At 37.4% G+C, this 25,560-nt stretch overlaps 1 protein-coding gene and 1 non-coding gene across 2 annotated transcripts; both read left to right on the forward strand.

Moving 5' to 3' along the window:
- Window positions 1–7,853: 7,853 nt before the first annotated feature.
- Window positions 7,854–14,798, forward strand: LOC18016395 (ferric reduction oxidase 7, chloroplastic). The gene is made up of 9 exons (XM_006402180.2): window positions 7,854–8,091; window positions 8,179–8,275; window positions 8,751–8,948; window positions 9,027–9,261; window positions 9,564–9,891; window positions 9,987–10,266; window positions 10,357–10,612; window positions 10,694–11,135; window positions 14,375–14,798. Exons 1-9 carry the CDS (start codon window positions 7,854–7,856, stop codon window positions 14,542–14,544), a joined length of 2,244 nt encoding a protein of 747 aa, XP_006402243.2. The 3' UTR covers window positions 14,545–14,798.
- A 10,262-nt stretch (window positions 14,799–25,060) lies between these two features.
- Window positions 25,061–25,167, forward strand: LOC112086873. Its single transcript, XR_002899727.1, has one exon. It is a non-coding gene; the product is annotated as a small nucleolar RNA R71 (small nucleolar RNA).
- Window positions 25,168–25,560: the final 393 nt, after the last annotated feature.

Raw genomic sequence — 25,560 nt, forward strand, 5'->3', positions numbered from 1 at the left:
GAATGAGCATGTCACTAGGAACAGTCTAAAGCACACAGTCAACTATCATTGATTCATGTTCACCATTCCCTTTTAAAACGTATTTTGTTTTGAACCGGTTTTGAAAAACATTAAGGAAAATGCAAAAAGTATAGATAATGCAAGACTCATGAAAGAAAAGTGGTTAGAAAGGGATGAAATCCTCCCCCAAACTTAAATCACACTGTCCTCAGTGTGAAACAAGTCGAGATTGGATGAGAAAAATGCATAGATAATCGAATTGGTAAGGCTAACGAGAACTTACCTGGATCCGGGATGCTGGTGGAGATGAACCGGATTCATTCGAAGGGGTTTGGGAAGGTGGTTGGTGGTGATGAAGGTGGTGGAGGGTGATGAATGATGTGGAGGGTGATTGGTGAGGTGAAATGAGGTGAAAGGGGTGGTTTGGGTTGGGTTTGGATCTCAACGACCAAGTGCCGCGGTCAGGGGCTGCACGAACGCGGCAAACCATTACTTGGCCGCGGTCAGGACTACGCGACCGCGGTCGAAGGGGTGTTTCCCACGGTCCGAACACCTGCGACCGCGGGGGCTTATATCGCGGCCTCTTCCTGCTTCTCCTTGGTTCCTGCTGGGCCGAGCAGTCAGGTACCATCCTTCTTTTTGTTCTTTTCTGGTTTTTTTTTTATTTTTTTTTGGCTTTTTTGTTTTATAAGAAACACCTGAAACTAAGAAAAAGAAAAAGATCAAAAAAAAAAGAAAGAAAAATTCTAAAAAAAACAATACCTAAATGGGTTGCCTCCCATTAAGCGCTTTTGTTTTAAGTCGTTTAGCTCGACTTTTGGTATTGGACGTTGCTTAGTCTGATGAAGAAGACCTTGTCCTGAGACAAGTCTTTTTCGACATCTCCTTGCTTTGCTTAGCAGGTTCGAGATGGTAGCCTCCCCCAGGATCAAAAATCAGTCATGGAACTTCTTTGAGGTATGAGTCTTCAACACCACTTGTGACAGGAGAACTTCTTAGATGCTTGTATGATGAGGTGAATAAGGTCTCTCTCACTTCATGACATTGAACCATGTTGCAAGAAACAAGGATAGATGATTCTTTATGATCTGAAGTGGTGGAGATGGTTAAGCATCCAAGGTGAGGACAGTTTGCTTGGAGAGGTGTCGCCATGGCTTGAACTGTTGGGGAATTGGTAAAAAGAGCATTGGCCGCTGGTGAAAGTGTCGCGACCGCGGTAAAAGGTGGTTTGGCCGCTGGTAGCGCACACGCGACCGCGGCGAAAGGTGGTTTGGCCGCTGGTAGCGCACACGCGACCGCGGTGCCGAATATCCTAGGAAAGATGTTCAGATCCTCTTGCTTCTTGTCTCCAATTCTTTTTCCTTGTAGAGAGTCTTCGGAAAAGAGTTTTGAGAGCCATTTAAACTCCACTCTTGCTTCAATTAAGTCTGCATCACCTCTTATATGAGCATTGGTTAAAGGTGTGCATAGGAAAATACCTTTGTTTGTCAAACTTGTAAATCCAGCATTTTCTTCGGGTGCTCTTCTTTCTAGAACGTATCCAACATCCTTTGTAGTTCCTCCAGGGTCAAATATTGGATCATCTACGCCTCCTATTGTCAGAAAATGAGAGTTCCTTGTAGTAATCACCGGGTATGGGGTTTTCTTGTTGGTCTTCAGGAAACTCATATGTTGATGCAGGTAGTTGATGAGTGTTCCAACATATGCTAGACACGAAATACCAAGTATCAAGGGTTTTGTTGCATTGTTTCTCATCTCCATAGCATGGGAACCAGTAGAAACAAGACAACCTTTCCCTTGAAAAGGCAATTCTGGTTTGGAACCAAGTAGAGCTGCACCAGAAAAATCTCCATAGTGAATATCAATCTTTGAGGGATGAAAAATCGAAATACCTGTATTCTCTGCAATGGTCTTTGGTATGAGATTCACATCAGGTCCAGATTCACAAAGAGAATCACGAAATTTCACTTCCTTGATTGAGAATGGGGCATCAAACTTCTCGGAATCCTTCGTCTTAGAAAGCGCCTCCAATGGTGGTTTTGATGTCACCATTAGTGTCTTATCTTCCACGTGGTCTGTCTTACATTCAAGGTGGTGAGGAGCTGAAGGAGAACAAGGCTTTGGTTCATCAAGAGGAAGGGACTTATGATCTTGTTTGTCGTCTCCAAAACACTTGAATGAATCGGTAGAGACGTGATCGTCACTAGGGATGGAAAGAGGTTCTCCTTTTTCTTGATGGCTGGCTTCCACGACGTGATGATCCAAAGGAATTTCATTTGATGGCCTCTTTCTAACAAACTTGATGGAGGATTCTCCATCTACTTCACAAGATACCCAATACCCATCATCCATAGATTCATTGAGCTCCTGAAGCATATCATCAATCTCGGTTTGGGAGACAGACGACATATCTTCATCAAAGAAAGGATCATGGATATCTTCGTGGGCATTGTAAGTTGTTATGGTCTCCCAGCAGAATCCTTTTTCCTCTAAACCTTCGCGAATTGATTTGTAGTGGCTGCGATGTCCTCTTTTGTGGTGGTTCGGAATTGAATTATGATCCATTGAGGGGAGATCACGAATGTATTGTGCTTCTCGGCGTTGCGTGGCTCGAGGAGTGTTGCAAAAACCTCCCTCATAGTAGTAATTTCGTTTTAAAGGATCCATATCTTCTGAATGGAAACAAAATAACCGAAAAATGGAAAGTTGCAGAAAAGGGGGTTCTAGAGTCGATTTACTAACCTTTCTCGGGGTTTTGCAGAAAATAAAATGCGTGCCTTCCCCGGCAACGGCGCCAAAAACTTGATGGGTGGTTTGATGTGATTGTGTCGTGGGTTGTCAAGTTTTACCCTAATTGAAATCAATAGCCGCAAGTGCACAGCTGATCAATTGTAGTACTTAGGGATCGAATCCACAGAGAAGGAGGATCTTTTGCTGCAAAAAGCCTTTGAAATAAGTTAAAGTAAGGAAGTCTAGAACAAAAACGGTTTTGTGGGGGTTTGGTTTTATGTTTAAAATCTAAAAAACGAAATCTTAAAAGGGAATACGGAAATTAAATGGCGTATTAACTAAACTTAATGAAAATGACTAAAAATGATAAAAAAAAAATGGATATTCTTATGCTTAAATGAAAATGAACTAAAAAGGAAAGACAATATTGAACTAAAGCTTAACGAAAATCGGTGTAAATCAATGGAGAAAAAAGCGTTGGGGTTCAGGGAAGTTTTATCAGGGGTACGAACGATTCAAAACATTGCTAGAGAGTAAAATTGATAAGATCTTAGCTTAAACTTTTCGAACTGGAGTCACGGACGTATGAATACGCCACTGTCGTGATCATAGACAACTATCTCTCTCAACCCTGACCAGTAGGTTTCCACTCTGGCCCTGGAAGAGAAGAGATGCATTATGTTTAAGACTCGTCCTAATTCACAAATCGCCAATAGGTAGGTTTTCACTCCTATGTTTGTTTTGCTCTCCCAAACTAGATCTGATACCTGATGAACACTTTCGTGTCACCAAGCATCTGGATCAGATTGTAGTTCATGACGCTATCCTCATGCAGTAAAAACGAAATCAGAAGAAAAAGTTCTAAGATTCGGCTCAAAAGCTCATGGAATCCTCATCGAACATATAAATCCCCATCAAAAATCCCTTAATCCCAACAATAAAACTACTCAGACATAATGAACGAAATCAAAGACATAGTATTAAGAAGTAGAATAGAAACCGAAATTGAAAAAGAAAGAACAAGGGTTCAAGAGAAAAAATCTCTCTCTCCCTAAAATCTAAAGCAAAAACAATAAAAGTATGAAGTAATGATAGATGGTATTAGGTTACTCGTTACACGATATAGGGTTCCTAAGACATGTATTTATAGTGCTCAAGACCTCTCTGGACGTCACTTAGGGTTTCTCCAAATGTGGGCTTCAGAAATGGGCTTTTTGGGCTCGGAGGTTGATGGCCGCGGTCGGGAGTGCTCTGACCGCGGGGAATGGGTGGTTTGCCGCGGTCGGGATGCTCCTGACCGCGGGAAAATGCTTGTTGGCCGCGGGTGGAAGTGCTTGCCGGCTGGTTTACGGGACATCTTGCTCTTCGCGTATCTTTTGATTGAACCGTTGGATTGCCAAGCTGTAAAGTGCAATAGAAAGCTGATACTTCCATCTTTAAGGTCTCCAAATTTGAGCTGGATCAGACGGTGAGAAGGCCTTCAATCAGGGGTGAACTTCTGACGGTTTGACTCTGAGCTGAAATCTGGTTTTCTATCCATTTTGTTAAGCTTTTCCCTAAGTTTCCTGAAAAGAGTTTTGGAACTACAAATACTAGAAAAACGTAATAAAAGTACTTAAAAGCAATTAAAAACATAGAAAAAGTATTTCAAAACGATCCATAAAAGTTGTCAAAATACGGTGTTATCATATGTCCCAATAGCCCCGCCGCAAAGAACAAAAATGGGACCACAAAGGAGATTGGAAATATATATCCGCTATACGTCACCAAGTATAATTAGATATCTTGAACCAGTAACTGGAGATATGTTTAATGCACGTTTTGCCGATTGCCACTTTGATGAAAATGAATTCCCAGCGTTGGGGGGAGGATCAAGAGAATCACCAAAGGATATCACATGGTGTACACAAACCTTGGCTTATCTCGATCCCCCTACCCATCAACGCGAAATGGAAGTTCAGAAAATCATACATTTGCAAAGGTTGGCAAACCAGTTACCTGATGCGTTCACAGATACGAGATACGAGAAGAGTGACAAAATCATATATCCCCGCTGCTAATGCTCCATCAAAAATAAATGTTCCGGAACTAGTTATTGATGGGAATAAAGCAAATGAACCACGGGTTCAGTTAAAGCGCGGGAGGCCGATGGGCTCGAAGGATAAAAATCCTCGAAAGAAAAAGAAATTGGGAGACAAGGTTCTAGAAGAACCGAATAAAGAAAAATGTCTTGAAGACATTGGTGAAAAGGTTATAGAAGAACCATATAAAGATATATGTCCTGAAGACATACATGAAGAGGTTCCAGAAGAACCAATTAAAGAAGTTCGTCTCGAAAACGAACATGATACTGAAAAGTATGAGATTTCCATTAACTTCGCCCAAAGTGGGACATTATGGGCTAGAAGCGAGATAAATGATACAAATGGAATTTTCTCCTTTTCAGTATCTAAAGAAATTGAAAATGAAAATGATGATCCAGACCCAAGGTCCGTGTCAGAATGTCAGAAAAGGTCTGACTGGGAGAAATGGCAGATTGCCATGAAAAATGAATTAATCTCCCTGAATAAAAGAAATGTCTTTGGACCTATAGTCATTACACCAGAAGATGTAATGCCAGTCGGGTGCAAATGGGTCTTTGTGAGAAAAAGAAATGAGAAAAACGAGGTCACAAGATATAAAGCCTGACTTGTGGCACAAGGTTTTTCTCAAAGACCGGGAATTGATTATGAAGATACATATTCCCCGGTCATAGATGCAATCACATTCAGGTACTTAATGAGCCTAACGGCATCTAAAAATCTAGAAATGTACCTTATGGATGTTGTGACTGCATATCTATATGGATCACTTGATAGTGATATATATATGAAAATTCCAGAGGGAGTAAAGATCCCAGAAGGATCAAAGATGCCTGAAGCATCTAAAGACATATGTTCGGTCAAATTACAGCGATCACTTTACGGATTAAAACAATCTGGACGCATGTGGTATAATCGCTTAAGTGAATATTTGTTGAGTAAAGGATACATCAACAATGCGATATGCCCTTGCGTATTTATTAAGAAATCTTCGTCAGGATTTGTGATCATTGCTGTATGTGTTGATGACCTGAACATAATCGGAACTCAAAAGGAGATTGATGATGCACGAACTCACATGAAAGAAGAGTTCGAAATGAAAGATCTTGGAAAGAAAAAATTTTGTCTAGGGCTCCAGATTGAGCATTTCCAAGATAGAATATTTGTGCATCAATCAAATTACACCAAAAGGGTGTTAAAACGCTTTAAAATGGATAAAGCAACTCTTTTGAGTACTCCAATGGTCAATAGATCACTTGATATTAACAAGGATCCATTTCGACCTTGTGAAGATAGCGAAAATGTATTAGGTCATGAAGTACCTTATATGAGCGCTATCGGTGGGCTTATGTATCTTGCAAATTGTACTCGACCAGATATAGCCTTTGCTACTAATCTACTTGCAAGATACAGCTCATCTCCTACGCGCAGACATTGGAATGAGATAAAACATTTTTTTCGTTATCTCCAAGGTACGATTGATCTGGGTTTATTTTATCATAGAAACCCCGAAGTTGGTCTAGTTGGTTTTGCAGATGCAGGATATTTATCAGATCCGCATAAAGCTCGATCGCAAACTGGATATGTTTTCACAATTGGTGGAACGGCGATCTCATGGCGTTCTCAAAAACAGACTTTGGTCGCCACTTCTTCAAATTATGCGGAAATCATTGCTCTTCATGAAGCATGTAGAGAATGCATATGGCTCAGATCCATGACTCAACATATACAAGGTGCAAGTGGAATAGTCATCAATACGGAACCAACAAAAGTATTTGAAGATAATGCTGCATGTGTCGCTCAACTAAAAGAAGGCTATATCAAGAGTGACAGAACAAAACATATTCCTCCAAGATTTTTCTCTTATACACAAGAACTCGAGAAGAATCAAGAAGTCGATTTCCAGTATGTTCGTTCATGTGAAAATGCGGCGGACCTCTTTACAAAGGCGCTTCCTACAACAGTATTCAGAAAGCATATTCAAAGTATCGGAATGCGTCATTTGCGGGATTTATGAAGAGAACGTTATTCCATCATTTCAAGGGAAGATTATGTTACTGTACTCTTTTTCCTTTATAATGGTTTTTTATTCTATTGGGTTTTTCTATGATAAAGTTTTTAACGAGACAGTACGTAATATAGTAACGGTAATGGATAATTAAGGGAGAGTGTTAAAGAAATAAATAATTATCCACACTACTATATTATTGTTTTAGTTTTACTTGTTGTGAAAGTTTCTTTCACCGCCTCAAGTTCACCGACTTAGCCATTTGTATACTTTAGCTATAAATATGTTGTCTCAACCTTTGTAATTATAGTGGGAAGAGAAGTAGTAATAATAGAAAGAGAAATTACTTCCTCTCATCCCTTTTTCTCTCTCGTCTCTTCTATATTATATACATAATTATATTTCACCTCATATACATATATACATATATATATATACACCTATTTTATATAATATATAAAAATTTGAGATTTTTAATTATTTAATAAATATTTATCATAAAATCTATTTTTGATGGAGATGTACAACTACTTATTTACAAAAACAGTATTTTATACACAATATACATTGTGTTTCAAATTCTCTTGTAACCATATATATAATATCAACTAGTGTAACACCGTGAAATTATCATCACACTCCTCATAATAATCATCTTATCTAGAACTCAGAGTACTCACTACTCACAATCCTTTAATTGTGGTTGAAATGAAACGTGTCTCTCTCTCCCAAGTACGTTACTCTCACATGTAAATTTGCCTTCTTCCCCTTTACTCTTTTTTTTTATGTATTTTATTTATTGTTTTATTTTATTTTAATTGTGTACAAGGATTGATGTTGGAAGGAATCTTTCATTAATGAGAATGATGTAACCTCGAATGGTTCAGAAAATTTTTGTCTCCTAATTATCTCCTCAATTTCTCTAATAACGTCTCCTTAAAACCCGATGCTACTACCTCTAAGCCACCTCTCATCACTACACTGAGAAAGCTAAAACCAAAGTAGAGATTCACAAAGATTTTAGAGTAGTAACAATGGATGAACATGAAACCCCTCTTTTGCCAAAGCCATCATCATCATCATCATCATCATCATCATCATCATCCTCGTCGTCAATGGTGGCTTCGTCTTTGAAATGGATTCTTAAAGTTGTAATGTCTGTGATTTTCGTTGCATGGGTTGTTTTCCTTTTGATGTACCCTGGGAAACTCGGCGATGGATTTCTGACAAAGTGGAGAGAAGTCTCCTCCAAAACTCTCTTTGGAACAGCAGGTTTTTTTACAAACATTTTTTTCTTCGTTTTCTCCGAAGAAAAAATATCCAAAATTGTTCACTAATTTTTGATCTTGCGAATTGTAGGAAGCATGTTCTTGATTTTCAGTGGTCCGATTCTTGTTATCTCCGTATTAGCTTCTCTGTATCTGATCATTGCTGGGGAAGAGAAAGTGTTCACTAAGTACGTATGATCAAGAATCATTATTTCAAAGATTAAAGTTTTATTGAGTTAATCTCTGAATAACAATGGCAAATAAAGATATTTGAATATTATTATATAAACCCTAATAAACTAATATAATCTGTAAGTATTAGACAATACTAATTTCGATGAACAGAACGATTTCTCGGAAGGATTTTGAAGAAATCAAAGGAAAATGTGTTTAGAATGCAGAAACGATTCAGAGAGAAAAGCTGAGCGTTAATTATTTTAAAAGTTAGAGTTTGTTCTTATAAACTCTTTCCCATTGATTGTAAATTAGGAACAAAAGAAGTGTTTATATGATTATATCCAATGCCAAAGCAATCTAGATATACCCTAAAATAATATACAGTAATCTCCATATTTTATCAAGCTTTTTGGATTCTAGCAAATTTTTGATTCCATAAAAATGCCTGTTTTGGTGATCTTATGTCTGTTTTGGTGATATTTGAAGGAAGAAGATTTCAAAATTCCCAAGGTTTAGGCTATGGACATTTCCTGTTCTTGTGGATGGACCATTCGGAGTTGTTTCTGCAGCTGAGTTTCTTGGAATTATGATCTTCTCTATTTTTTTCCTTTGGGCTATCTATGCTTACACTCTGAGGAATCTTAATCTTCTTGATCTCTTTCATGTGCTTCCAAAGGACAGAAGGTTCTTAAACTCCTTTCTTCCTTTCTTAGTTTATATTTGTTTTTCTTCCTTCTCTCATTCCAATTATTGTGTGTGCAGTACTCTTCTGTTGGAGATAACAGGTCTACGTTTCGGGATGATTGGGTTATTGTGTATGGTATTTTTGTTTCTTCCCATCTCGAGAGGCTCCATTCTCCTCCGTCTTATCGATATACCTTTCGAGCATGCTACAAAATATCATGTTTGGCTTGGTCATATAACAATGGCTTTCTTCTCCTTACATGGCCTCTGTTATGTTGTTGGATGGATGATGCGAGGTCAACTTCTAGAGATGGTAAGATTATTTCAACATAATTCTTTTTTCTTCCTTTTTGTGTTAGGAGTCATACATACAATGGTTATAGATCAATCTATTTATTGTCAACTAGTTTTGATTGGAAGCCGTAAACCCGTTATGATATTGTTTTAATAGTGAGGTTTGGTACAAGATGGACTGATAAGAGCAATAATCCAACATCGATAAGTATAAGGAACCTAGTCTTATATGAATAAACATGGAATCCAATCTTTTTTTATATCTGTTTTTCTATTTCAAAGTTTCATCATATTCAACTACTACTATCTGTCGTCTCTTAGATATTTGAGTGGAAAGCTATTGGAATTGCTGTGTTTCCTGGAGTTATAAGTCTTGTGGCTGGTTTACTTATGTGGGTCACGTCGCTTCACTACGTCAGAAAGTATTACTTTGAGCTCTTCTTCTACACCCATCAACTATACATTGTATTTGTAGTCTTCTTGGCACTTCACGTTGGTGACTTCATATTCAGCATAGTTGCTGGAGGAATATTCCTTTTCATTCTTGACCGTTTCTTGAGATTCTGCCAATCAAGAAGGACCGTGGATGTTATCTCTGCAAAGAGTTTACCTTGTGGAACTCTTGAACTCGTTCTTTCGAAACCACCGAGTAATAATTCTGTTTAATCTCTATAGTTAGAGAGTCCTCTACCTCTAATCGAAAGCAGTTACTGACTTTTTCCTCTGTAATTCTGTTAAAACCAGATATGCGGTACAATGCACTGAGTTTTGTCTTTCTTCAAGTGAGGGAACTATCATGGCTACAATGGCATCCTTTCAGTGTTTCATCAAGTCCTCTAGATGGGAACCATCATGTTGCGGTCCTCATTAAGGTTCTTGGTTGCTGGACTGCAAAGCTTAGGGACCGTTTGTCAAAGCTATATGAGGCAGAGAACCAAGATCAGCTCCTTTCTCCTCAGTCATATCCCAAAATCACAACTTGTGTGGAAGGTCCTTATGGCCATGAATCTCCATACCACTTGACGTAATGCGTTTAAATAGATTATCAATTTTGATTCTTTTCCATACAATAAGCTTTTAGCTTGACTCTGAAAATATTTCTATTGGAGGGCAGGTACGAGAATCTGGTCTTAGTAGCCGGAGGAATCGGGATTTCACCCTTTTTCGCCATCTTAAGTGATATCCTTCACCGTAAAAGAGATGGGAAAGCTTGTTTACCAAAGAAGGTTTTAGTTATCTGGGCAATAAAAAACTCAGACGAGCTCTCTCTGCTCTCAGCAATCGACATACCTTCCATTTGTCCTTCCTTCTCTCACAAACTAAAACTTGAGATTAACATCTATGTCACACGACAATCTGAGCCTCTCTTGGTAAGTCTTACACAAGACTTCTGGCTCTGAAAAAAGGGAGCCTTAGTTTGATGAATTATGCTTTGTTTCATTGTTACACAGGAAGATGGGTTGGTTCACAAGATAGTGAATCCTTCTGTGAAGCCACGGACCAACGGGTGTCCCATGTCAGTTTTAGTTGGTACAGGGGATAATATATGGTCTGGACTCTATCTCATTGCATCCACCATTGGATTTATTTCAATGATCACATTGTTGGACATCTTTTACATAAACAAATATAACATAACGACATGGTGGTACAAGGGACTTTTGTTTGTGGTTTGTATGGTTGCAAGTGTGTTGATTTTTGGAGGTTCTGTAGTTGTTTTCTGGCATCTTTGGGGTCATAAAACCAGTGAAGTAGAAGCAAGTGGCCACAAAAAGGTAGGTTCAAACCAAGAAGAACCTCAAAATGCATCTGCGGAACTTAAAAGCCTTGACACAGAAGACGACATCCAGAGTTTCATCACTACTCGTTATGGCACGAGACCAGACTTTAAAGGTACGATATCACTTTAATATATAGTTTGCGTTGTTATTCATTTTCCAACTAACTTTTTGTGTCTTTAAAATTGAAAGTATCATTCGGTTCGGCTTGACACGAATTCGGTTTTGGTTTGTATTTGGATTCTGTTTTTGAGACAATCTATACTATTTTTGGATTTTGCCGAAAATTTTAATCACTGCAATACATCAAAAATGTATTAATAAAAAATATATTTTATATTATATTATGATTAATTCGGAAAATTCAAATATCAATTTAGATTATTTTAGATTTCTTTAAATATAGGTACAATATTATTTATCAAAAAATTTAAACAATAATAACTTTTAAAAAAATAAATAATTTAGATTTAAATTACATATTAAATTTTAAATAATATTCACATAATAATGCAGATTATAAAAAATATGTCAGTATGTCAGAGGTTATAAACATAATACTGTTTCTTTTGTGTGACTTTTTTTTTCCATCAGTGATAATAATAAAGAGTTTAAAAAAATATTTAATTGTATCTGTTTATCATAATTAATTATACTAAAATTTTAAACATTTAAAATTAGTAAATTTTTAGACTATACGGTAGTATAAATAGATGTATTAGAATCATGTTTTACAATCGATATCTTTTGCAGGTTGAATTTTTAAAGAATACATAATTATAGGCTGATTTGATGCATGTTAAAAAGACGTGTTAACCCATTTTAAAAATATATATATATATATATATATATATATATATATATATATTAGAATAATATTTTTATAAATACTATTGTTTGCCGGTTGATTTGTCAAAACATAAGATAGTGAGCTGATTTGAAGCATGTTAAAAAGATGGGTTAATCCATTTTAACACTTATATATATATATATATTGGCTGTATAGTAATATATATTTACATAATAATAATAAAAAAGTTTACATTGCTATCATTTCAAATTAAAAAATTATATAATCATAAAATCTATACTATTAAAAGATTTTTTTTTTGCATATGCATTCAAACATTCCTATTTAAAAAAAAATCTGTTTGAATTAATTCTGATATGTATACTATTTTTGGAAAATTTTTATATTACACTATATTATTTTGTGGATAGCTATTTAATTACCAAACAAGTCAATTAGTAGAATATTAATAAAATATTATTTTTTAATTTATATTTAAACATAATTTCGACAAAATTAAATTTTAATCATAATAATTTGAATTTCTTTAAATATAGATTAGATTAATAATCAAAGTCAGATATTAGTATATCTTACAAATTATATTTAAATTTTAATAATATTACGAATATAATAAATGATATGTTATTGTATATTTTTATCATGATCAATCAGCCTAAAACTTTAAATATTTATAATTAAGAAATATTTTTACATATGGTAATGTCAACGAGTGAGTCAGATTTATGATTATAGTTTTTTTCTAGTTAATATAAATGAACAGATTATAATTCTGTTTTCCTAATAACGGTTATATTTAATATTAGAAAAATATTAAATTTACAAAAACAAATTATATCTTAATATAAAAATAATTTTTTTACTTATTATTGTATCTATATAAAATATATCTAAAATACAAATTAAAAATATTGATTATATTACAAAAATAGATATAAAAAAAGTAATTGAAAATATTCCAAGTCTCTTTCTTTTACAAGTGTGGTTCGATATAAATAATGGTTTATATATATATATTAAAAATATATAAAAAAAAACTATTTATTTTCTCTCCGGATGGGTTTTTCAAAGAGTCGTTTACAAATTATATCACTTTGTTTCTTTTTATTTCACAGAATATCACTTTCTGCTACTATAACATTTTTTCAGCTTTTACATTGGCTAGATTACAATTTTATCCTTTTTTTACTCTTTGTAATTTTTGAACTAAAGATAAATCAAATTAAAAATAAAAAGTCACACTCTTTCTCTTGTCTCCCTTTTTCTGACGATATATTTTTTTTTTCTTTCTTTTCTCTCTTTTCCTCACACCTATGTTCTCTATAATTTATTTAGTTTATTTTCTTTTAAAAAAATAATTTCATAGTTATTTTTACACTATCAACTATATCTCGTTTATATCTATATTTTGAGTACCATTTTTTGATAGTTTACTTATATGTAATACGTATAATTAGATAAAACGTACATGCAGTTATATAGTTGTGTCCACGTAGATACGTACATGTATCCATATTTAGACGTATCCACGAACATGTGATCAATATGGACAAAGTTGCATGCACATATGGTACACGTGGATGCAATTACATGAACATACACGCTGTTCCACGATAATATGGTACACGTGGATGCAATTATATGAACATACATGCTGTTTCACGATAATATGGTATCCATGTACATACTATATATATGTATTTTTTTATATAATATATATAAATTATATAATTATGTAAATTATTATAAAATAGGTATCAAAATATAGACATAAAGTAGATATAATTGATATTTTTTTCTATAAAAAGAAAATAATAAAAAAATAAAATATGAGAAATATAAGTTTGAGGAAAGAAAGAATAGAAAAAAAAAATAAAAAAAATAAAATATATTGTAGTCGCAGAAGAAACACAAGAGAGAGAGTGTGACTTTTTACTTTTTATTTGTAATTATGTGTAGTTGACAAGTATATAATTGTAATCTAGCTAATGTAAAAGCTGAAAAATGGTTATAGTACCAGAAAATGATATTTTGTGTAAACTAAATTCAGAAAGTGATATAATTTGTAAATTTCTCTTTTTAAAATGGTTTTTATGAAGGTTCGAGTTGATGAACCGATCCACAGAGAAATTAAAAGTTTTCTTTTTCCTGCTTATGAATATAGAAACTGAATGAGAACAAAATTAACATAAGGATCTGTTTGATTTCAAACAGTCTTAGTTTTGGTTCGAATTTGGTTGTAAAACCAAACTACTGTACTTGAACGATTTTCCACGGAAGATTTTCAAAGACAAACTATCTCACTCTACTTTTCAAATTGGTTTGATTTTGATTATGGTTTGTTTGGTAATAAAAAAAAAAACAAAATCAGTTTATTTAATTTTGGACTGGTTCTTAAAGCGGGTTTTGATTCAGTTAAATCAGACGATCCTAATGCAAACCCAAAGTATAAACGGTTTTCTTTGTTTCGCCTTTGAATGGTTCTGTAAAATATTCTTATATTTGCAAAAATATTTATTATTATAATGAACATTTATTTGCAGAGACATTTGAGTCTTTGAATGTGAAATGGGGAAACGTGGATGTTGGAGTTATAGTATGCGGACCGGCGAGTCTTCAGTCAACTGTTGCCAAAGAAATACGGTCACATAGCATCTGGCGATCCGCTAATCATCCCCTTTTCCACTTCAATAGCCACAGTTTCGATCTATAACTTCAAGGCCGAAGAAAATGTATGAAAATTCGAAGAAAAATATATGCATATACGAATATACCATACTTAAAGCAGTCTGTATGTATAATGAAGCAGATGTGGTGAATGTGTGTAAGTATTTCAATTTTCATGTATAAGAAATCAAATGTGTGAGATTCTTGTATGATTTCTGTACTTTTTTTTTTTTTTTTTTTTATGATTTCTGTACTTATTGGTATCTATTTTTACCTTGTATAGACATTCGTTTTAAAAAAGCTGATAATTCTTAAAATCAAATAAATGTAACTTCCCAGAATTTATTTGAATTTTTGTTATAACCAAACCAAAAATAGAGCAAACTCTGTTGGTGAACAGTTTTAAACAAACACTAAAACATACAAGTATCATGATAGATAATCGTTTAAAGCAATAGTCAATTAGGTAGTAAACAAAGAAATAACGAAGTATTTTATAAATGACAAACATTTTTATGAAAACTTTATTCACTATGAATAAGGAATTGGTGTCTCCAAACAAGAATCATTTGTGATAACTAGTTGTTTGTAGCAAACTTAGATTAAAGCTAGACTTGTTTCATTGTTTGTAAGAGTTTTTACTTAGAAAGATGGTATTTATTATCATAATGTTTTTTCACATATAGTAATTTTTGCGTACATAATGTTTCTTCTATATGTGATTGTTCATTTGTGTATGGAGTTGCAGCAATTGGATGTTAAAATCTGCTTTACTGTCTAGCATCCTGGAAGAGCAAACTGTGATGGTTCAACCATAAGGATTTGTAGAGAAGAAATATCCTAATAATTTATGTTTGTTTAATAGATCTCTTTATGGTTTTAAACGATCACCCACATAATGGATCACATTATCTTAAAATATGGTGAGTTTATCAAGAATAAAAACTTCTTAGAAGTGATTATGACAGACAGGTGTGTGTACCTAAAAGAATTAAAACTGCATACATCGTCACCTACTTCAATATCTCGAAAATATGTAAACAATATTGGAATGCATCATCGATGAAATATATCCTAGTTATTTGAGGAGGAGCTTGCATGGTTATACTCTTTTTATTTTATTATGGTTTTTTCATAGTGTTTTTCAAGAAAGACTTTTGACGAGGCACTTGACAATATATTACAATATAAATGACAAAGGACTTTAAAAGAAATATTACAAGTTAAAAAAAAAGTGTGTATATGATTAATGATAGAGCCCATATGCCATTATATCTGATTACTGTCACATGTGTTAAATTCTACTCTATATAAGAAACATATTCATTCATTGTAAATATACATACAAGAATACCCTCTCTCTCCCACTCAATGTTATACATATTTGTTTCATCATTTCTTTCTCTCTTTTTAAAAAAAAATTAACATATTAATTTTGCTATTCATATCTCTTAGTATCTTATGGTCTTGGATTTTGTGCAGAGTTCGAATTAGTCTTTCTTCTTTGGCATGGGTAAAACTCACAGTAAGAATCTGCAACATCAAAGCACATATATGAATATATTGTCTTAACCTTCTTAGGTGTCAGATTGACTTATTGCTTCTTCATCACATTCCATGGTCATCTTACATGGAACATGGAGAATGTGTTTCTAGGTCTTGGTCAGTGTTTGGAACTTGGTTTTCTATGTTGAAGGTATTTTGCTCTGATGAATGGGTTTTAGATTTTAGGATTGGAGAGGACTCATAACAAGTTGCAGGTTTCATGAGTGAGGCAGAAAAGTCATCCTACGCGGCTGAGAGAATCACGACTGTGGTGGGATGCATCTTGCACAACGGGTAAGGAGTGCGTGACCGCGGTGGGATGTGGCTCCACAGCAGCTGAGGAATATGCATTCGCGGTGGGGAGTTCTGAACTTGTCTTGAGAAATCCACCTTCTTCTTTGTCTTGAACAATCTCACTGCAGTTATGTATTCTCTTCCAGGGCCTGTTGCAGATGAATTTGGTAACTGCTCCTCTTTTCCTTGATTATGAATAGAAGATTCATTCGTATGATTCTTAAAGGTTTCTTTTACAAAAGAGTTTGTAGTCTTATGGGATTCTGAGAGATAGTTCATGTTTGAATCAGTTTCTCTAGCCTTGTATTCGAGTGTACTAAGGCGAGATTCAATCTCTTGCAGCTCATCATTTCTCTCTGTACCATGAAGCAAACTTTCTGGTCTTATTGATTTCTTGCTTTGAATCCCTAATATCACTTGAGTTTTGAATAATATCATACTTCTGTTTTATATGCTCTTCCATTCTCTTTTTAAGTGGAGCAACATGATATGTCTATATTTTGCATCATTTAAACTGCACTTTAGAGTCCAAATCATGTGTTTTCTCATTCATTTTAGGTCTTTAGGCATCAAAATAGGCTTTAGGATTTGCATTAGGTCCCAAAGAGTTTTGCATGGTTTGGAGTCTTTATCAGGTGCTTTGGAGGCTATTTGGAGCTCAAGAGGAAGATCAGGAGTTGAAACGGTGAAGAAGAGGTTCAAAAATGGTGAAAACCGCTTGGAGGAATATCTCGGCGAAAACTTGTACCGGGTGGTCTTTGTTGTCGGGTGGTCTTTACCGGCTAAAAATCATTACCGGGTGAAAACTCCATCGGGTGAAGTTTTATGTCGAGGCGAGAAGTTTTTACCGGCTAAAAAGCTTACCGCGGTACACGTTTCTCGAACATTTTCCTTACCGCGGGAAGCATTTCTCGGCTAAAATCCATTTCCACCCCCGCACATCAAAGATCGCAAATCCGGGGAATCTTCTGGTCCGAATCAGTTGATGGGGTATTCATCAAAATTAGAGATAATCAAGCTAAGATCCCAGAACAGTTGGAATCACAGAATTCGGAGCAGCGTGTAAGAGATATCGCCACCGGAAGACACACCTGTCTCGCATGCATTCAAAAGCCGATCCGATAAGTTTTGAAGATTACGTGGGACGATGCCCTTACAGCTCGAATCAGTTTACAGGGCCTTCATCATTATTCGAGATCTTTGAGTGTTCTTTCCGGAACACCTGAGATCGCCCAATTTGGAGCAGTGGTTTGGAAGATATCGTCTCCGGAAGAGACATCAATATAAAAGCTGTTTCTCCGGTCATCCCGATGCGGTGCAAAGATGAGCAATCCGGGGAGCCTTCCACTTTCCAATCTCCGATGGTTTCTTCACCAAAGTTTGAGCTGAATGAGTAATATTGGTCAGAGAATTGGTTTCAAGACATTTGAAGTCGTGTGCTGAAAGTTATTGCAATCGGAAGACGAGTTGATCAGTACGAGCCCAAGGAGTGCGATACGCGCTAAGTGTCTCTACGAACCTCGGCATCATTACCTCGAAATTGCTTAGGCCGAGGCTCGTCCCCTGAAACTCTTTGGACTAGAACTCGTACTAACTCCTCGGTATGTCAAGATCGAGACATGTATTGATAGACAAGACTTTTTAGGGTCTCAGGGCTATCAATCCCCTTGTCAATGTAGCACAAAGAGGTTAATCAATCCAAGAATGTGGTGATAGACACTAAGCTATATGATCAAGTTCTTAATTCAAGTGAACAAGAGTGGGTTTTGATTAATCTAGAAACAACTACAAACATAAACTGGATTAAAGTCTAATGACAATGACAAAACAAGAACTAAGCAATGACAAATGATGTGAATATACTATGATGGAGGCATGAGATTCTAGACATGATAGTTGGTTAGGGTGCTTGGTGCTAAACTAGAAATGCTAATGACAATGATGAGACATGATTCAAATGATTAAGAACTCTAATCTAGGTTAATCCTTTCATGAAGGTATTAACCCCTATACTAATCCATTTTCAAACAAAATTCCCATTTGTGAAATATGAATCAATATGCATTAATAAACAGTTCTCAATGATCATTCAAGCAAATAACAATACATCATCATGCAGAAAAATGCTTAAACCTCTAATACAACTCTTTCAGGAATTCCATCAAACACTTTTGGTGCATGAAATTCCCAGAATCTAGATCTCAAGTGATTATCAAGGATCTAGCATAGAGAACAGTTGTTTAGAGAAATGAATCAATGAATCTAGCCCTAAACACTCCTAATCTAACACTTTAGCACCCTAACCTACACATCTAGAACCTCATTAAGGTGATTACTCACTAATCATGATCAACACACTAAATCCTTTGCAAGATGTGTTGTTAATCATGATTAGAAGTTTGATTTGATGATAAGAAATGATGGAACAGGATAAAAAGAAACTTCAAAATCGATATTAAGCTCTCTAAAACAAAGTGTATTAAGTAGGTTTTCACAAAAGGGGAAAGAAGACTAAAAGTAGATTCCAGGTTTTCTACAAATTAGGTCTAAAAACCATATAAAGGAGGCTTGGGCGAACCGGGTCAACCCAGAACAAACCGGGTACTGACCCGGCCTTGATGGGCAAGTATGGGTTTGCCACGGTCTGGTGTGTTCTTGGTGTGACCATGGCAATCCTGACCGTGTCAAAGCCTTCACTTGTGTTCTTGGTTCCTTTTGATGCCACGGTCTGATCAAGCTTCATCTGGAACTCGTGGCAAGTCACCGTGTCAAACACCGAAGATGTGTAAAAGTTGCCTCCAGCCAATTGTTCATTTGCCACAGTCAAGTCCCAGACCGTGGCATTCAGCTCGTGCCAATCACCGAAGGTTGCGAGAAGTTGCCACGGTCAAGCCTCAGACCGTGGCATTTAGGCCGTGTCAATCGCCGAATGGTTGCAAAGTTCTTCTCAACCAAGTGTATGTTTGCCACGGTCAAGTGTAGACTGTGGCATGAAGATCATGTCATTTGCCGAGGGTGCACAAAAGTTGCCATGGCCAAGTGTGGATCGTGGCATTCCATTGCGGCATGTTTAACTTAGTCATTCTGGGCTGTCTGGACCATCTCGCATTCCGGAGAGTGTAACTTCCTGGAGACTTGTCCGAATTGAGTCATTCCGGTTGCAGAAGACAGTGGACTCATTTATCTCCAACTTTTGTGAAGGAAGCTTCGGTGCTTGGGAAGTGGAAGGCTTCCTGGAGGGCTCATCTTCGCAATGCATTTACACGATCAGAGAGGGCCGTCTATACATATGTCCATTCCGGAGACAGTATCTTCCTGCTCATAGCTCCAAACTGGATGATCTTGGATGTTGTGGAAAGAGGACTCAAATGTCTCTGATTCTCATGAAGGCCCCGGAAACTGAATCGGCCTGGGAGTACTCTGTCCTTCGCATTTTGTTCAGAACTCGTCGGCTCGGTCCAAAACAACAGCGATACAGGGGTTCCTTCCGACGAGCTTAACTTCCTGCTCAGGCGTCCGAATTCCGTGATTCCACTTGCTATGAAACCGTGATCAAGTCTTCTCCAACTTCCATGAAGCAGCCGCCATCTGAATCGGACTGGAAGGTTCCCCGGACAGGCGATTTCTGAGACATGTTTACACCCGGAGATTTTGGCCGATACACTTCACTCGCGGTACATGAAAATGTCCTGTAAAGCTTCCCGCGGTACATGAAAATGGCCGGTAAAACCTTCCTGGCCAGCGAGAATGGCCGATAACCTCCAAAGACCCAATTTTTGCCACTTTTCAAGCTTTGCTCACCATTCCACCTCCTGGATTCATCTTTTCAGCTCCAAATTCACCTGATAAACACTCAAAACATGCAAAGACTCATTTGGACCTAATGCATCTCCTAAGTTCTAAAACAAACCCTAAGGACCTAAAATGCATGAAATAAAACATGATTTGGAATGATTTATGCAACCTAAATGATGCAAATTATGAACATATCAACTCCCCCACACTTGTCCTTTGCTTGTCCTCAAGCAAAAAGAGCAAATGAGAGAAAGAGGTTGTGCACAATGGGAGTTCACATTTTCTTTTTGAGAGAAGTGATCACAATAAGAATTCAAGTTCATGCTCAATTATGCAATGCAAAGTCATACTCAGATATATATCAACTCAGCAAGGAATCTCCACAAGTTCTTCTCTCTCTCAACTCTCACATTCATTAAGTTTTTATCAGGTGAACCTCATGATGCAATGTTTAAACAAGCTGGCTTGGCTAGGGAGAGGCTATGAGATTAAAATGATCTCATCGGTGTTCAAGTGGGTCAAATGCAGCAAAGGGATCTCTCTATGAATGATCAAACTTTGGCAGAATGCTAAAGGTAAAAAGCAACCTATGCATACAAGGGCAAAGACTCATCACTCCCCACCCTCTACTCAAAGCTTCCTCACTTGCTCAAAAACCCTCACTTTTCACTCTCATTTTCTCACACTAGGGGATTTAATTTTCACTTTCACTCTCAAGTCTTGGAACACAAACTTTACATAGCTCTTTTCCTTTTGCAACCTCTAGCCTCTTCTTTCTTTCTTTTCAAAACATTTGAGCCTTTTGGCTTCTTTCCTTTTTACTTAGAGGCTAGACTCTTTCTTTTCAACAAACCAGAGCTCACTTTCTCAAAACACCAAGACTGATTTCTTTTTCTTTCATTCCCCTAGCTATTTCCACTCTCTCTTTCCCACTCATCTCACCTTTTTCCACTCACCAACAAGTCTTTTCCCCCACACTTATTTCTCGCCAAAACTCTCAGTTCCATGATGTTGGAACACAGCACTCAATGAGACTTACCCTTGTCGCTCTAAACCTAACACTTTCTGCTAAGTTTGATCCAAGGTGGCCTTTCAATTCACACACAAACATTGGCTTGAAAGAAGGATGGGTTCAAGGTGAGGGAACTGATCCATGATGTGGATTCAGCTACTTGAGCTAAGGAAAAAGAGTGGTAAAAACAATGGTTCTAGCTCAAGTATGTATATCGGTATCCACAAGCTTTTTCAAACAATGCATCACAAGATATTTTCAAGTCAAGTTCAAGGTTCCCACTTAATCAGAGTTGAGTTCAATTCAAACTTGCTTCTCAGATTCAGATCATTTCAGACTTTGCAAGCACAGAAAAAGATTCACAAGCATATTCAATTCAAGTTCTCAAAGTGATGTACTCTCTAGAAAACCTATCATTACTCCCTGCAAGATGCAACCTACATGCATATGCAATCTAGACTCAATCCTAAAAATGAGAATGCAACTACATGATCATTTTTTTGTGTAAATTTTTCAGATTTATCCTTTTTTTTTTTGTTTTTATATGCACTTAGATGAGACTACATGAATATGCAACTAGAATGTGACTTAAGACTCAAAGTGTAAAATAAGAAAATAGAAAACATGATTAGTAAAGGATGAAACTCCTCCTCCACACTTAAATAACACAGTCCCTTGTGTTATAAAAGCATGAGAAAGAAGTGAAATCAAAGCAAACAAGTAAAATGCAAAAGAAAAAGAAAGTCTACATGCTATTTACAAGGTTTTGAGTGTTTACCTCAATCGCTGAGGTCTGACCCCGAACTATGTCTCCTTTCCTTTCTCTTGCCACGGTCTGGTTGTTTCCCCGTGTCAAACTCCTCGTGGCAGTGCTCATTCCTCGGTCAAACCCTCCAAATCTTTGCCACGGTCAAACCTTTAGCCCGTGTCTTGTAGACCGTGGCATTCTCCGAATATTGGTCCTTCCACCTTGATTTTGCCACGGCCTGGTTTCTTCCCGTGGCAATACCTCGTGTCAAACCCTGAATATTGGACATACCACCATAATTTTGCCATGGCCACATCTCTTCCTCGTGACAACTCATCGTGGCAAACCCCGAATGTTGGACACTCCATTTTCATGTTGCCACGGCCTGGTCTTGAACCCGTGCCTTCCAGCCGTGTCATGCACCGAATGGATACTCAGTCTTCATTTCTTTGCCGCGGTCACCTTGTCTTCCTGTGGCAAACTTCTCGTGGCAAAATCCGAATCGAAGTTATGCTCCGTTTCCTTTGCCACGACCAAGTTCCTTAACCGTGTCTTGTGGCCCGTGTCAATCACCGAACAAAGGGGATTTCTGTGTACTTTGCCACGGTCTGGCTCCTTTCCGTGGCAATCTAAACCGTGGCAATCCCCGAGCCTTGTCCATTCCTCTTTTTCTTTTGCCATGGCCTGGCCTTGAGACCGTGATTGTCTCCCCGTGGCAACACAAAGAGGCTTGCCACGCCTTGTTCTTGACCGTGGCCAGTGCCCATGTCAAAGGCAGAGCACAAGCTTATCTCCATTCCTTCATCTCTTTTCATTTTGCATTCACTTTCCAAGGGTTCAGACTCACACCTAACACCTGTAGACACTAAACAAACCCATCAAAACATCCTAAAACATAAAAAGAAAGAAATCAAAAGATCAAAAGCATATGTACAAAGGATAAGCTTGGGGTGTCTCCCAAGAGCACTTTGTTTAAAGTCTCTAAGTTTGAATTTGGAAAACCTGTTTTTAGCTGGGGTGAGGTTGAGCACTGATGCTCTTCAGCACTTCAATGGTCCTGAGCAAGGAAGCTGAGTTGGTTTGCTGCCTTTGGGAACCATTAGACTCTTGTCCTTGAGATCCCACCTTGAGACCTTTGTCCACCAGCTCTTGAATACCATCTGGGTCTTTATCAAAGATGGCCCTTGTGAGACATGCCCTCACTTCAGCAAACAGACCTGGCTTCCCATTGCAATCCAGCTTATACTTCAGAGAACCATCATCATCAACCCAAGGAGTGAGATCAAAGTCTTGAGAAGAAAGATCAGGTTTAATACTCTTGTCTTCTGATGCTGAGCCATCACTTTTGGTGTTAATCATCCTTAGATCACTAAGTGTAGGAGACCATGAGAGCCAGATGTCTTCTTCTCTGATCAATGGCTGTTCAGTCCCATCCTTGTAAACAGAGTTGGTGTGAGGTTCTTTTTCCATTTCCACAGCTGAGAGAGATTGGGATCCACCTAAAATCCCAGCACTTTCTACATACTTCATCTGAAGTACCTTAGGGGGTTCTATCTCTTGAACAACTGATCCACAAAATTCAGCTAAAGGTGGTTGAACAGGGTAAAAGGCATCCTTATCCACCTTTGTAAGCACCACTCTTTGAGTATCAAAGTCAATCATTGCACCAGTGGTGTTGAGAAATGCAGTTCCAAGCAATAGGGGGAGCTCTTTGGTCTTCTTCATCTTCATGATCACAAAATCAGTGGGAATTATGCATTCACCAACTTGAAGTGGATAGTCTTCTAAAAATCCATATGGTTTCTTGGAGTAGGAATCACCAAAGGTGATAGAAGAGGGGTAGGACGTTATAGACTTACCTTTAGCTTCTCCATCATATCTTTAGACATTATATTCACACTTGAGCCTGAATCACACAAAGCATTCTCAACTCTAAAGTTTCCAAGAGTACAAGAGATGGTGAACTTCCCTGGGTTGCCTAGCCTTGGGAGGGAGGTGGGCTTCATCTGAGTTGATTCAGAGGTGGAGGCACAATCTGTTAGCTTTGCTTGACCAGTTGGCAGCTCCTTTGTTTCAATAGACACCGAATCATTCCCTTGCTGAACAGAAAGAACTGAACCGGCTGCCCCCACACTTTTATTCTCAATGTCCTCATTGAGTTCATGCATGAAGCCCATGAAATCCTCTATAATGGCATTCTCATCCACATGGGTTTGTGCAGGTTCACTAGAGACTTGACCATAGAGAAGGTCTTCTATTTCTTGCACAACAGCTGAGTGGTCATCATTGGAGTAGATGGCATTGCAATAATCCTTTGGGTTTTGAAAAGCTTTACCAGGAAGAGAGACTTGTGGTTCAGAAGTGCAGATGCCCTTGTTCTTTTTAATAGACTTTAGTTCTGCGCCCAGTGTCTCCATGTCAGATACCATCTTTTGTTGTCCTAGTAAGAGCTGTTGGAGAAGAACATTGAAAACAGGACTTTGTTGAACAGTTGGTGGCTGAAACTGATGTTGAACCGGTGCTTGCTGTTGGAACTGTGGAGGACCAAACCCAGGTGGTGCCTTTTGCTGCTGTGTATTGAAACTAGGACCCTGAAATGGTTGCTGTTGCTGACCAAAACCTTGATTCTGACCAAACTGATTCTTTGGTTGAAAAGATCCTTGAAAGTTGTTCTGGGGAACAAAGTTCTGTGGAGCTTGAGGATAGGGATACACCTGGTCTTGTGGGTTAGCTACATTGGTGTTCCTGTAAGAGAGGTTTGGATTGGCATTACCATACTGATACCTCTGGAACCTCTGATTCCCAATGTAGTTTAGTTCCTCTTGGGTTAGACCTTCTTCACTGATGTTCTCAAAGATTTGAGATGGTTCCTCATACTCTCCAACAAAATGCATTGGCTTGTGAGTTACCAGCTTCAACTTGTCTAATTCACTTCTCAACTCCTTAACTTCTCTGGTGAGCCTCTGTTCTGAGCTTAAACCTTCATTCCTATTTGACCTGTCATAGTCTTCACCATAGGTATCATTGCTCAATGCTAAGTTCTCCACTAGCTCTAAAGCAGCATGAATCTCTTCACCCAGGAAGTTCCCATTTGAAGCAGTATCCAGTTGGTTTCTAATCTTGGGAAGAGCTCCTCTATAGAGTGTGCTGAGGAGAGAAGCTTCACTAAACCCATGGTGTGGGCATTGGTTTGTGTAGCTCCTGAATCTCTCATATGCTTCACCAAAACTCTCATTGCTGTGTTGAGTGAAGCTAGAGATTTGGTTCCTCAGTTTTGCAGTTCTTGAAGTTGAGAAGAACTTATATAAGAAAGCTTGCTTGCATTGCTCCCAGGTTTGAATGGAGCCTCTTGGAAGATTCTTCTCCCATTGATGAGCTTTATCACCAAGACTGAATGGGAATAGTCTTAGCTTAAAGCTGTCTTCTGAAACTCCATTTATCTTTGTCAGATCACACACCTTATCAAACTGGTCCAAGTGTTCCAAGGGGTCTTCCATTGCTAACCCATGGAACTTTGAGTTCTGGACCATATTCAACAATGATGCCTTCACTTCAAAGTTGTTGTTTTGCAAGGAGGTGCCTGAATACCAGCTCCATACTGATGAGCATTGGCCCTGTCATTCTCTCCAACATAGACTTGGGGTTGCTCATATCTTCTTTGCTGTGGT

Source organism: Eutrema salsugineum, unplaced genomic scaffold (assembly GCF_000478725.1).
Source record: "Eutrema salsugineum unplaced genomic scaffold, Eutsalg1_0 scaffold_2, whole genome shotgun sequence".
Classification (NCBI taxonomy): Eukaryota; Viridiplantae; Streptophyta; class Magnoliopsida; order Brassicales; family Brassicaceae; genus Eutrema; species Eutrema salsugineum.

Coding starts and splice junctions, on each gene's coding strand:
- LOC18016395 (XM_006402180.2), top strand. CDS start 7,854: ATGGATGAACATGAAACCCCTCTTTTGCCAAAGCCATCATCATCATCA. Junction 8,949..9,026: donor GTGCTTCCAAAGGACAGAAG/GTTCTTAAACTC, acceptor TTGTGTGTGCAG/TACTCTTCTGTTGGAGATAA. Junction 11,136..14,374: donor CACGAGACCAGACTTTAAAG/GTACGATATCAC, acceptor ATTTATTTGCAG/AGACATTTGAGTCTTTGAAT.